Source organism: Rhinoraja longicauda, chromosome 31 (assembly GCF_053455715.1).
Source record: "Rhinoraja longicauda isolate Sanriku21f chromosome 31, sRhiLon1.1, whole genome shotgun sequence".
Taxonomy (NCBI): domain Eukaryota; kingdom Metazoa; phylum Chordata; class Chondrichthyes; order Rajiformes; family Arhynchobatidae; genus Rhinoraja; species Rhinoraja longicauda.
In genome coordinates, this window is record NC_135983.1 from 13,690,882 (window position 1) to 13,705,470 (window position 14,589).

A 14,589-nucleotide genomic window follows, 5' to 3' on the forward strand; every position below is an offset into this window, starting at 1 on the left:
TGGGAGAGCATTGTGAACTGGGAAACCTGTGGACAACACCACAACCTGAGAATCCAGCAGGTAACTGGGGTCCTGGTTTCTGAGGCCCCTGCTGGAAAAGGATGAGTAAAAGGGAATGTAACTGCAAGGAGACTGGGAAATGATAACAGCTGAGAACACAATGAGAACTGGGAACAGCTGGATGTACATTTGGAACATAGTTGGGGGTGTACATGGGAACATAACTGACAGGACAGGGGAACTAGAAACATCTGGAAGTACGGCTCAGGAAAAAATGAAAAAATTAAACAAAAACTGCACTAGTTCATCATAATCCATTCTGTTTAAGATACCTAGTTTAGTTATGGTTCTGTTACTAAACAACGACTGTATGAATTGTGCAAACTGAAGTTCGCGGCCAGGAGATTCTGACTCCTTCACCAACTGAGGCAGGTCCAGAAGGTAGACACGATCCTTCAAAGCGATCTGCAGGATGGACACCCGGGCTTTGGACCAGGCCGTGAACGTTGGCCTCCATTCCATGTCAATGCCCACAACACCACCGGCCTACAGCACAAATACAGATATTGTAAGAAAGGCAATAGCACAAATACTACAGGAAGCAGCATTAACCCAAGAATATGGAAAACAGCAGGTACTGATAGATATGGGAGACCGTTAGCAAAGGAAGACAGATACAAGGCTGAAGAGAAATAGCAGGGCAAATGGTGAAGAAAGGAATGGGTGAAGGGGGTAGGAGTCAGGGGCATAGGTGGATGGGGCAGGAAGGGAGTAGGGATGAGAGATTTATGGGAGTGAGGGTGAGAGACTCAATGAGTGAGAAGAGAGACACTGTGAGAAGGGAGAGACACAGCACGGGTGATGGAAAGATGGAAGGTGGAAGATAGTTGAGGGGGAGACAGGCGCAGCAGGTGAGGGGAGAGACGTTGTAGGCAGGGAGAGACACAGCAGGAGTAGCGGAAAGACTGAAGAGAGAACATAACTGAGAAGTACTGGGGAGTAGAAGGATAGAGAGGGATAGGTTCAGCCAGAGAGAGGGGGAACTTGGTTAGGGGAGGGGGAAGCTGCCGGTTATAGGGTCAGGAATGAACACTGGGAATGAAGCACACGGGTAAAGTATTAGATAAGGGAGAGGGAGAATAGGTCAGTATGAAGAAGAGTGGGAAAGAATAGATAAACTCAGATTGACCCTGGTCACACCTATTAAACAAGGGACTTGTGGCTCTAACCTGCAGTACTCGAGATGCACAGCTCGTTAATTGTTCCAGATGCTCAACAATGTGGATACTTTCTGCGGGAATTGGTAACTGGTAGAAGTTCCTCTTTTTCTCTTTCTCCTCGAGACTTTGCACTTTGGAACTCTTTTCTAAACCAGTTCTGTAACTGTGAATGTAAGAATTAGATTCAAGCAATAGACAATAGACAATAGACAATAGGTGCAGGAGTAGGCCATTCTGCCCTTCGAGCCAGCACCGCCATTCAATGCGATCATGGCTGATCACTCTCAATCAGTACCCCGTTCCTGCCTTCTCCCCATACCCCCTCACTCCGCTATCCTTAAGAGCTCTATCCAGCTCTCTCTTGAAAGCATCCAACGAACTGGCCTCCACTGCCTTCTGAGGCAGAGAATTCCACACCTTCACCACTCTCTGACTGAAAAAGTTCTTCCTCATCTCCGTTCTAAATGGCCTACCCCTTATTCTTAAACTGTGGCCCCTTGTTCTGGACTCCCCCAACATTGGGAACATGTTTCCTGCCTCTAATGTGTCCAATCCCCTAATTATCTTATATGTTTCAATAAGATCCCCCCTCATCCTTCTAAATTCCAGTGTATACAAGCCCAATCGCTCCAAGCATCAGTGCAGAAGACAACAATAAGGTCAAGGTGCTCTCGAGATGTCATGTAAACTGAAGGACTGCATCACAATTGGACCATGGTTATGTAAGAACATAGTGAAAAAGAGCAGGAGTTGGCCACATGGCCCCTCAAGGCAGCTCCGTCATTCATTCAGACGATGGGTGAGCAGATTCTTGACCTCAACTATATTTTCCTCACAATCCCCATTTTTCCAGAAACAAAAACAGAAAATGCTGGAAACACTCAGCAGGTCAGGCGGCATTGTAGGGAAAGTGAAGAAGTTAATGTTTCAGGTGTTGAAAAATTCACCAGAACTGGGAAAGTGAGAAACGAATTGTGTTTTAAATTGCAAAAGGGGAGTGGAGAGATGATGGGAAGAAAAAAAAATCTTGGAAAGTGTAAAGCCATGATTGTCCAGGTAATCCTGATCCACCTGCTTAACATGTTAATGACAGCAATTAAAACAAGAAAGGAACAGAATCAGAGTTCCAGACCACAGTAACAGGGAGGGGCTTCGGCCCACCATGCCCATGCCAGTTGTACAAATCCTATATATAGAGGTACTAGTTCTCACCCCAGCGCCTTCTATGGCATGGCTTTTGCATTAACTCTTGCACTTGAGTTTGACTTGATTGTATTTATCTAAAGTATTATCAGATCTGATTGGAGCATACAAAACAAAGCTTTTCACTGAACCTCGATACACGTGACAATAAACCTAAACTAAGCTCTACCTAAACCATTATACTTGAGTTTAACTCAATTTCTATTTATGTATGGTATTATCTGATTGCATAGCATGCGAAACAAAGATTGTTAATTGTAGCTTGATACACATGACAATAATAAAACTAAACCTCAGCATCACTTTGCATCATTCTACATTTTCATAAAATGTCAGTAATTCTGATTTATTCTTCAGCGCGGAAAAAGGCCCTTCGGCCCACCGAGTCCGCGCTGACCAACGATCACCCCGCACACTAACACTATCCTACACACAAGGGACAATATTATAATTTTACCAAAGCCAATTAACCTCCAAACCTGTACGTATATGGAGTGTGGGAGAGAAAACCCACGTGGTCACAGGGAGAACGTACAAACTCCATACAGACAGCACCTGAGGTCAGGACTGAACCCGGTTTGCTGGCTCTGTAAGACAGCTACGTACTCTACCACTGCTGCACCCTTATTCATTCATGGAGTAATTAATAGTCGGAGTGAGGGTGAGGCACAGCGCACAGTGGGAGTACATGAGAATGTGTCAATGGATGGGTTTAATGAAGACAAATCACACTGCAAGAACTTTACCAGGTGTTACTTAACATGATGAAGTATTGTAGTAAGTGTGAAAAATATTGAAAAACATACCTTTTGTCTTTTTCCAGCTGCTTAAGCCATTTGGCAACATGGTGTGGTAATTTCTCTTGTGGCACATTTAGCCTCAAGGCCCAGTTAGCCACGGTGTCCAGATCAGTGTACTTTCCCAGTAAACCTATAAACTGGCTCTGCAGCCAGGTGTTCTGTCCAACTAAAGCCTGAAAGACAAACATTTGCAATAGGGTGAAATCCAGATCAGGTGTTGGAGTCTGATCGGAGTAAAGGCCCAAGGGATGAGAAGGAGATGGAGTACAATCAGGCCACTCGCAGTAAATGGAAAGGGTGCATTATGAGGCCCAGATCCAAGAGACAGGGTTCAGGCAAGAATATGGTGCTCCTGATTATGTTAATGCAATGAAAAAAGAGTGATGGCAGAGAAGGAAGAGAGCAGTTAGCAGACCAGGATATGGCAACATGCTGACCAGATAGAGACATGAGGAATGTAACAGACATCGTGAGAAGGAACAAGAGTGAATGAGGCAAGAAATCAAGTGTAGGCCCTCCGAAAGGCTACAGACAGAGGGCCCAGATTGGAAGATGATTACAAAAAGTGGTGGATATCGCCTGGTCTGTCGCAGATACTATAGACAATAGACAATAGACAATAGGTGCAGGAGGAGGCCTTTCAGCCCTTCGAGCCAGCACCGCCATTCAATGTGATCATGGCTGATCATTCTCAATCAGTACCCCGTTCCTGCCTTCTCCCCATACCCCCTGACTCCGCTATCCTTAAGATCTCTATCTAGCTCAACCATACTGACCGAACCATTAAAGAGATCTATAGGAGGCGCTGCCTCAAAAAGGCAGCCGGCATCATCAAAGACCCACGCCACCCTGGCCATGCTCTCATTTCACCCTGACCATCGGGAAGAAGGTAGAAGAGTCTGAAAGCCGTGACCACCTGATTCAAGAATAGTTTCTTCCCAACAATTATCTGGCTATTGAGCACTACAAAACATTAACTAGACTCTGAACTATGAACAGTCATTGGTATATAGACCTGTTATGCTGCTGCAAGTAAGAATTACATTGTTCTGCTGTCGGTACATACAACAATAAAACACTCTTAACTCTTGAAGTGTGAAGGAGAATGAAAGAGGCTGGCAACTAGAAGCTTTGGGTCACCGTGGCAGACTGAATAGCAGTTTACTGCTATGTGGTTACCCCTTCTACATGTGGTTGCTCCAATGTAGAAATTTCATTGTCAACACCGAATGCCCTCGATTAGAAGTGCAAGTGAATCATTGCTTTCCACAGAAGGACAATTTGGATGCCTGGATAGCGGGAAGGGACAAGGTAAAAGGACACATTTGTGAATCCCTCACAGTTATATGGGAAAGTGCTACGGGAAGGGGAGTAGGTGTGGAGATGGGAGAGTGGACCAGAAATTACTGCTTGTTGAAAGGGGAGGGAAGATGTGTATGGTGGTGGAATCCAGTGAGAGATGATGGAAACTAAAAATCCATTGAATGTGGAAGGTGAGGATGAAGGAAACTTTACCCTCATTCAGTCTGGGAGGAGAGCGGGCAAGAGCAGAAGCACAGGAAATATGAAGGTACAATTGAAAATTAATTATGACCACTCCGTTTCTCTCCGTATTGCTAATGCTTGACCTGCTGAATGCTTCTACCATTTTCTATTTCTGCTTAGATCTAAAATTATGTTTGTCAATTTAAATAAAGGCCACTACAAATTTATTTAGCAGCATTGAAGATAAGCCATGGCAGGTGTTTAAATACACATTTCATAATTCTCAAGGAAAATTTATTCTGTTGAAAAATGATGGATCAACTTGAAGGATGATCCATTTGTGGCGAACAACAGAAATATAGCACTGTATTTAATTGAAAGGAAGTGATATAATAATTCATGGCAGTGAGAAGAATGGGAAATTTTAGAAATCAAAGGATGACTAACATATAATCAAGTGGGAGAAAAAAAATATTTTGAGAGTCAACTAGCAAAACACACAAACTGTTATTGAGAGATTCTATCGTTATGCAAAAAGGGACAGCAAACGTAAATGTTGGTCCTTAGGGAATGCAATTAGGCAATTAATTATGGGAAATAAGGGAATGGCAGAGACCTTGAATAAATATTTTACATAAGTCGTCATGGCAGAAGCCACTAAAAGCATTTCAATAATAATAGAAAATCCATAGCAGGAGGCATGAGAGAAATAATAGCAGGAGGCCCTTCAGGCCTGCTTCGTCATGCAAACAGATCATCATTTCCCTGTACTAATGCCACATACTGGGTCACTTAATACCTAAAAAAAGATTGATCTCTGCCTTGAAAGCATACTAAGTGATTGAGCCTCCACAGTTCCCTCGGGCAGAATATTCCAAACAGTTCAAAATTTCTCTTGGTAAAGCAATTTCTTTTCATCCGAGGACAAGGGTACCTTTCTCGTCCAGGGAATGGTGAGCACCTGCAAGAGAACAGTGCAAGCAAAGGCATTGACAACATTTAAGTGTCCAGACAAGCCTTTATACCCCCTAAGCACAGACGGCAATGGGCCAAGTGCTGGAAGATTGGATTAATGTGCATCGGCACCCGCAGATCGTTATGGATGTAATGTGCCAAATGGCCTGTTTCCTTGCTTTATGGCTCTTTGACGCTCCTGGCTCCAGACACCCCAGTGAGGCAGAGAATCAACTTCATATCTATCGTATCAAACCCCAAAAGAATTTAGTACGTTTTAATGACATCAGTTCCCATTGTTCTAAACCAGAAAGAATACAGGCCTGGTCAACATAATCTCCCATAAGTCAAACCAGCCATACAAGAATTAATCAGTAACTGACCAACATTAACATTAGCTAATCTTTTCATCCAAAGAAACTTTTACAATCTGCTTTTAATTTTTCAGCAGCCTGTTCTTGCATTCTGCTTTTGCTTTATTTATCAATACCTTGGCTGTCCTCCACTGTATTTTAATTATTTACCCAAAACTCAGGCTTGCAGTGCCCTCCTTAATGTTTGGGTCAAAGACCCATCATTTATTTATTTGCCTCTGTACCCCACAATTGAGATTTGTAATAGAAAATATCACATGTGGTTAAAGTGCACATTGTCAAATTTTATTAAAGGGTATTTTTATACATTTTGGTTTCACCATGTAGAAATTACAGCTGTGTTTATACATAGTCCCCCTATTTCAGGGCACCATAATGTTTGGGACATATGGCTTCACAGGTGTTTGTAAATGCTCAGGTGTGTTTAAATGCCTCCTTAATGCAAGTATAAAAGAGCTCTCAGCGCCTAATCTTTCCCCCAGTCTTTCCATCACCTTTGGAAACTTTTATTGCTGTTTATCAACATGAGGACCAAAGTTGTGCCAATGAAAGTCAAAGGAGCCATTATGAGACTGAGAAGCACAAGTACAACTGTTGGAGACATCAGCCAAACCTTAGGCTTACCAAAATCAACTGTTTGGAACATCATCATTAAGAAGAAAGAGAGCACTGGTGAGCTTAGTAATCACAAAGGGACTTTGTAAGAAATATGCATGGACACTGCAAAGATATATAGAAAGCTCAAAAGAGTGGCTAGTGGCCAAAGAGCTTGTTTCCATGCTGTATTCCTAAACTAAACTAGCAAAGCAAATAGAATGCTACCCTTTAATGCAAGAGGGATGTTGTGTAAAAGCCGTGTAGTGTAACACATTGTTATCTTGCAATATAAAGTGCATTCCTTAAATACGTCGCTGTTGTTGTGTCAATAAATCCCATCAAGCTCTGAATCAACACTGCTAAAATATTGAAAGATTCCACAAGACCTGTTGAAGAGTATGATGCCTATTGAAGACAAGAAAACTCACCTCTACGTGTTCAGCCCAATTCTCTTCAGTTATAGTTTTCTGTGAGGAGAAAAAGACAATAAGCCACTTACTATCTCCAACATCACCCTCCCTAACAAAATACTACTCATCCGACAATACTGACATTGCCAAATGTCATCATAGTCAGAAAACAGGGGCTTTACAATACTCTCCAATAGTCTGGGTATAAATGAATCGCCATTTATAAATTATCATCAGCAAGGTAATATGATTGAGTCAAAACTGAAAGAAAGCTCAAAATGTCTTCTGTAACTAATTGAATGAACCTATTCAGAAACAATCAGATCAGAAGGGTAAAAAGCAAAAAGGGTTACTTGCTCCTCTTATTACGCATATAGAACCGATAATGTTGGAATAGGATACACAAGCAGCAAACATCCTGCTAGACAAGACAGGCAGGGAGCGAGGGAAGACTTGCTGGAGTAAATTGCATTTATTTCAATGCAAGAGGCCTGTCGGTAAAGCAGTTGAACTCAGGGCATGGATAAGTACAGGGGACTGGAATAATATAGACATAAAAACATTGCTAAGGGAGGGACAGGAGTGGCAGCTTAATGTTGAAACAAGGAACAGCAGATGCTGGAGCTTAATGTTCCATGGTACAAGTATACAGACGGAATAGAGGTAGAGGAAAGAGAAGAGGGGGAGCTGCAGTTTTGATTAAGGAGAAGGTCTGAGATTAAATTATTGAGGGATCATTCAGTGATGGTTTATGGGTGGAGCCGAGAAACAAGGATAATCACCATGCTGACACTGAACAAGAGGGGCCTCTAATTGTCATCAGGAATTAAAGAACAAGTATGCAGGGGTTTGTGGAAAGTTGCAAAAACAAGAGGGTTGGCAGAGTAAGGGATTTTAACTTTTTAATTTAGACTGGGATCGGCATAGTGCTACAAACTTAAATGAGGTGTAATCTGTTTAGTGTGGTCATAAAGTTTACTCAGGCAATATTTAGGGGGAAAGGGCAAGGCAAGTGACTGAGGTATCAACGGGGAGCACTTTGGGACTAGTGACCATAGTTTGATTAGTTTTTAAATAATTATGAAAAAGGGGAGAACTGGACCACATATTAAAGTTCTAAATTAAGGCCGGGCAAACTTTGATGATGTTAGTATAGGAGCTTGCAAAAAATGATTGGAGTTGGTGTTTTTGCAGGCAATGGGCTCTCTGGGAGGCTTTTAAGTGCAAGAGTGCATTTTGGTCTGCCTGAAAGGAGCTGTCTTCCATCAGACGATGCAGAATGTCACACCTGGTGCTGTTGCACTGAAGTTTGGTGCAGTTGAGTAAAGGCTCTGTAGGGAAATGGTCACTCATCAGAGCCCTCACATCCCCGTACATTAAGGAGCTGAGAGCTCCTGTACATCATGGAGTTGGGAGATTCCGTCAGAGTAGTGTAGGCAAGTAACAGCAGTAGATATTGTGAATGATACACACTGAGTCCAGAAAATGGGACAGAGTGAGAAAGAGAGATAATAAAGACACAGAGAGAAGACACAAGAGATTGCAGATGCGAGAATCTGGAAGAAAAAAACAAAATGTTGCAAGAACTCAGTGTACCATCTGTGAAAGTAAAAGGTGTGTCGATGTTTCGAGGCCTGATGTAGGGTCTTGACCCAATAGGCCCCACAGGTGCAATTTGACCCGCTGAATTTGTCCAGAGTTTAATTTTTAAAGAGAGACTAAGGCCACCTATAAAGAGCAATAGAGTAAAGCATTCAGGACAATTCAAATGTTTGCTCAGACCACCCACAACTTGTAAAATGGGACTTACCTCCACAAAGTGTTTATGTAAGAGGTATTTGATAGAGGCCAAACAATGTTGATTCACCACATTTGGGCAGAGCTCTGTGGGTAGCAAGAACAGAATATCTTTTTAGTGTTTCACCTCAAATTTTCTCCCACTCTTCCCTCTCATTTTATTCCCCAACACCATTTATTGTCCATTCCACAGTCAAACTGAATATATTTGAACTAATTGGTTTTAGCAATCAGTCTGCTAATTCTTTCCAGTGCTATACTGTTGTTTCTGTCTTCAGCTCCTGGGTGCAAGGAGTCTTTGTGGAGGAATCATTGCAAATTTATTCCCTCTCCTGCTCTCAACCAAGAGACTTTCTATACATTTTCTATACTACCCTGGGGCTTACCAGTTTTCACTTCTCTATAGCTGCCAGAAACTACTTTTTATTTTTCCAACTCATTATAAGGACATCACAGTGGTGCAGCTAACAGAGCCGCTGCCTCCCAGCTCCCAGTTTCCATTTTGATCTCCATTGCTACCGGTGTGAAATTTTTCCCATTCTCCCTGTGGCTAACTGGGTTCGTTGATTTCTCCCACATCTCAACCATACAAGTTAGTAAATTAATTGGATATTTTAAATTGTCCCAAATGTGTCACGGAATGTGAGGATTTGATTAAATTGATTGAAAGCTGCAGCATGGAAACAAGCCCTTTGGGCCTGCACTGAGCCCACAGCGACCATCAATCACCCATCCACACTAGTTCTATGCTATTTCTCTTTCCCATCCACTCTCTGCAGGCTAGGGGCAATTTACAGAGACCAATTAACTTACAAACCCACACGTCTTAGGGATGCGGGAGGAAACTGGAGAAGCCAGAGAAAACCCACGTGGTCACAGGGAGAATGTGCAAACTCTGCACAGACAGCACCCGAGGTCAGGATCGAACCCGGGTCTCCAGCACTGTGAGGCAACAGCTCAACCAGTTGTGGCACTATGTTGATGGGATTTGGAAGAGAATAAATTAGGATTGGTGTCGGATTAACGTTGATAAGTGCCACATTTGATGGGCTGCAGTGAATGTTTCTGTGCTTTATGACTCTGTGACATCCTGCTACAGCTGGGATTCTTTCAATCTATTGGCCTTTCCCTTCATCCTTAAGGGACCAAGTTGGCTCTGAATTCTATTACATTTTGTATCACTTCCCACCAGTCTAACATAAAGGAAAGTGAGGAAAATGTGCTACTGTTGGTCTGTTTCTAAATACCATTTAACATGTTTGCAAGAGCCCTTTTGTTATAAATGCAGTTAAAAGAATTGAATTTGGCAGCATAAAAATATAAATTGAATAGGAGAATTTAACACAAAACAATGCCATTGGTCACTGATTCAATGCTCAATACACTAACTGATTAAAAGTGCACTGCAATCACTCGATGCTCGTGTGAAACACTGGGGCACATCGACTCTCAAATAAACATTCAGCAGACTTCTCTGGGCAATGTCACTGACTGTTTTTTCTAGGTTTTAATGATCAATAGACAGGGACTGAGAAGCTGAAGATGTGGTGACAATCTGATTGAATGTTGCCGGAACAAGTCTTACTCTCAACATTAGCAAGACTGAAGAGCTGATTGTTGACTTCAGGAAGGGAAAGCCAGGGACTAATAAACCTGTGTAAAAAGGAACTGCAGCTGCTGATTTAAACCAAAGATAGACACAAAAAGCTGGAGTAACTCAGCAGGACAGGCAGCATCTCTGGAGAGAAGGAATGAATGATGTTTCCGGTCTGAAAAAGGGTCCCGACCCGTCACCCATTTCTTCTCTGCAGAGATGCTGCCTGTCCCGATTAATAAACCCGTCCTCATTGACAGGACAGAGATGGAGAGAGTCAACAGCGTCAAATTCCTGGGCGTACACATCTATGACGATCTGTCCTGGACCCAGCACATTGACGCAATCACAAAGAAAGCTCTTAAATGCCTCTACTGCTCGGAAAATTAAGGAGATTCAGTATGTCGCCGAATACTCTTTCGAACTTCTACTAGTGTACAGTAGAGATCATACTGACAGGTTGCATCACGCCTGGTTCGGTAACTTGAACACTGAAGAACAGTGCTTGGTGCAGAAAGTGGAGACATTGCCCGGTCCATGACAGTTACTGACCTTCTCAACATTGAAGGAATCTATAAGAGGTACCACCTCAAAATGGCAACCAATATTATCAAAGATCAACACCACCCTGGTCATGCTCTCACCTTGTTGTTACCATTGGGAAGAATGTATAGGAGCCTGAAAAAGGTAACCATCAGTTTTAAGGACAGCTTCTCAGCAGCCATGAGTCTCTTGAACACTGCACACCAACCACTACCTCACCAGCTATGACCTTTGGACTTCGAATGATCTCTTCTAGACTTAGCAGAACCCAGGGTATAAGACAAAATAAGTGGCTACTACGCATGTTGAAAGCAAAGCCTGTGTTTATATGGAAAACTGACCTTGGAGCACAAGCTAAAGAGACTGCCTAGGGTATAGTAGGAAGGCAGGCTCAGACTACATTTGAAAGCAGAACCCAGGGCCCATGTAGCTGGATGGCAGAAGAATCAGAGGAGAGCTGATAGCCAAGTAATAGGTTACAGGCAAATAGGGAGGTGGGGAACTGAGCTCGATGGGATTGCTCTTACAGCAACCATTGACTTGATGGGCCAAATGGACTTTTTCTATGTTCTAAGAAATATGATGAGCTGAAAGTTGGGCCCGGGGTAGATGTTGAAATGTGACTCCCTGAGGAACAATTGAAAGCAGGTCACACCCAGGTATACATGGTGAACTCAGGGTGACATAGGGGCACAATGGCAAGTCTAAGAATAAGAAGGCAGATTATTATCTGAATGGTGTCAGATTAGGAAAAGGGGAGGTGCAACAAGACCTAGGTGTTCTTGTACATCAGTCACTAAAATTAAGCATGCATGTACAGCAGGCAGTGAAGAAAGCAAATGGCATGTTGGTCCTACTGCAGTTGTGCAGGGCCCTGGTGAGACTACACCTGGAGTATTGTAAGGATGAGAGGGGATCTTATTGATATAAAATTCCGAAGGGATTGGACAGGCTAGATGCAGGAAAAAAAATCCTGATGTTGGGGGAGTTCAGAACCAGGGGTCACAGTTTAAGAATAAGAGGTAGGCCATTTAAAACTGAGTTGAGGAAAAACTTTTTCACCCAGAGAGTTGTCAATCTGTGGAATTCGCAGTGGAGGCCAATTCACTGGATGTTTTCAAGAGAGTGTTAGATTTACCTCTTAGGGCTAACGGAATCAAAGGATACGAGGAAAAAACAGGAACGGGGTACTGATATTGGATGATCAGCCATGATCATATTGAATGCCGGTGCTGGCTTGAAGGGCCAAATGGCCTACTCCTGCAACTAGTTTCTATGTTTCTTATTCAGGGACATTAGTTCAATCTAGTCTTTGGGTGCTGCCTGCATTGAGTTTGCACATACTCCTCATTCCTGTGTGGGTTTTCCTGGGTGCTCTGACTTGCACCCCCATCCTAAAGGCATGCTGGTTGGAAGTTAATTGCCTGCTATAAAATGTCATGTTTACATAGGTAGCAGGAGAATTAGGATGGAATTTATGGGTAAATGAGAGAGAACAGTTTACCAGGAAATTGGTGGGTGAATGAGATTGCCGCGAGGACCAACAAAGGACTTCTATGTCATGAGATATATGCTAAAATGCCAAATATAGTGAACAGAGCTCAGAGGACATGCGTACAGATATAGCGCCCAATAGCAACTCTGGAATGGAGAGTCCAGTGTTGCTGTATACAATGGAGAACCCACTGTTCATGTGCAAGGTGGAAAGTCCACATTCTGTACATAGGACGGGGACCCCACGGTCTCTGCATAGAATGGGCCCACTGTGCATGCATAGATGGGGCAGCCATCTGTCCATGCATGGAATGGGCAGCCCTGCCTGTCCGTGGAATGAGAAGTCCTCTGGCCATGTGTGAAATGGTGAGCCCAATTTTAGAACAAAGAACAGAAACGTACAGCATGGGAACAGGTCCTTCAGTCCACCGTCTGCAACAACCATGATGCCAATCTAACTAATCCCATCTGTCTGCACATGGTCAGTACCTCTCTATTCCCTGCCTCTTCATGTATCTAAATGCCTTTTAAACATTGCTATGATATCTGCTTCCACCACCTCTCTGGCAGCATGTTCAAATTATCTACCACTCACTTGCCTTGCAAATCTGCTTTGAACTTTGCATGTCTTGCTTGAAACCTATGCCTCCTGGTATTTGACAATTGTAGGAAAAAAGTCAGGTCACCCCCTTAGCCTCTGGCGCTCCAGAGAAAACAATCCAAGTTTGTCCAACCTCCCCTTATTGTGACAACGCTCCAATCCAAAAGAATGGAGAGGCCGATATACATAGCTTTCTGCAGTGGAACCAGATGGAAGCCTTAATACCAACATCCAGCTGTGGTATTGTAGCACACACTTCACCAGCAGCCTTCTATTAGTCTCAATGCTCTCAATATGCCCTTATTACTCGCACATGTAGGGAAATGCAAAGATCATGATCAATTTGAAAGTGCACACTGTTTCTCCAGATTTGACTGAAATGAGCTGATCCTAGTTTCTACACCTTTCCAACTAACTGTGATTCTGATCTTTGTTCATTGTCCAGCTTGAGACGTGATTCAATTAAAAGACCCAACAATGGCCAGTTTGAGCTCAGTGAGAGGACCTGGGAGCTCAGATTGCCCTGGGATTGTCACCCAGCAGCTGTGGAGAAGACACACTGCCATCTAGCTGAATTGCAAAGCACAAGCAGCAAAGATTGGGATTCAAACACACACCAGAAAAGATTTATCTTCAAACATGATACCGATAACTACGAACTACCAATGTTGTACAGCATCAGCTCAAATTCGAACACATTGCATTCCAATATTACCTACATTCCAATATGCTTAAAGTAGTTTGCACCTTTCTGCACTGAAGGGAGGTGCCGTTAACAAAAGTTCTATTTCTCTGCAGAGAGTGGGCACTGTGGCCACAAAGACAGCAGACAACAAAAAGTAACCAAGGACACACAGAAGTGTACAGCTTGGATAAACATATTACTTTCCTATGCTGTTTCCAAGAATTTGTGATGCAGAACGAGACCAATGGACCAGATGAGCCACCTTTTTGAACAGCGGCAGTCCTTCTGGTGAAGGTGTTGGGAATGGAGTTCCGGGATTTAAGCCCGGTGACCATGAAGGAATGGTTGTATATTTCCATGTTTGAATGGTATTGATGCAGCGAACATGAAGATGATGGCATTTCCACGCAAATGTTGCTCTCGTCCTTCTTGATGGTCAAGGTCACAGTTTTGGGAGGCGCTATCAGAGTACTTGAGGCGAGGAACCTTACTGCACGGAGTAAATCCCACACATTACTGCTATGCTGGGCCATGATAAAGTGAATGAATATATAGGGCGACGGATGGATCCCATTGAAACTTTGTCTTGTATGATGTTGATCTCTTGTATTGTTGGAGCAGCACTCATGCAAAGAAGATATTCTATCATGGTCCTGACTTTGTGCCTTGTAGATGATGAAAAGACCTTCTGGTGTCAGCAAGTAAATCGCTTGCCACGGGAAATCCTAAGACCTTAAGAAAGTATTAGGAGTAGACCATCTGCCCTTTCAAAACTGCAAGACCACGACTAGTTTTCCTGCACTATCCACATAGCCATTGATTCCCTTAATAC

The 14,589-nt window shown here is 43.1% G+C and overlaps 1 protein-coding gene across 4 annotated transcripts in view; it reads right to left on the reverse strand.

The window, feature by feature from the left end:
- Positions 1–14,589, reverse strand: part of exd3 (exonuclease 3'-5' domain containing 3) — a 104,335-nt gene that overhangs the window by 47,867 nt on the left and 41,879 nt on the right. For 3 of the 4 annotated variants that reach the window (XM_078425997.1, XM_078425998.1, XM_078425999.1), the window contains 5 exons: positions 8,854–8,927; positions 7,062–7,100; positions 3,230–3,396; positions 1,230–1,383; positions 333–546 (listed from right to left, as the gene is read on the reverse strand). In XM_078425997.1, coding sequence (XP_078282123.1) covers positions 333–546; positions 1,230–1,383; positions 3,230–3,396; positions 7,062–7,100; positions 8,854–8,927 — 648 coding nt within the window. The remainder of the gene's footprint in view (positions 1–332; positions 547–1,229; positions 1,384–3,229; positions 3,397–7,061; positions 7,101–8,853; positions 8,928–14,589) is intronic. The other variant, XM_078426000.1, reaches the window with a different exon arrangement.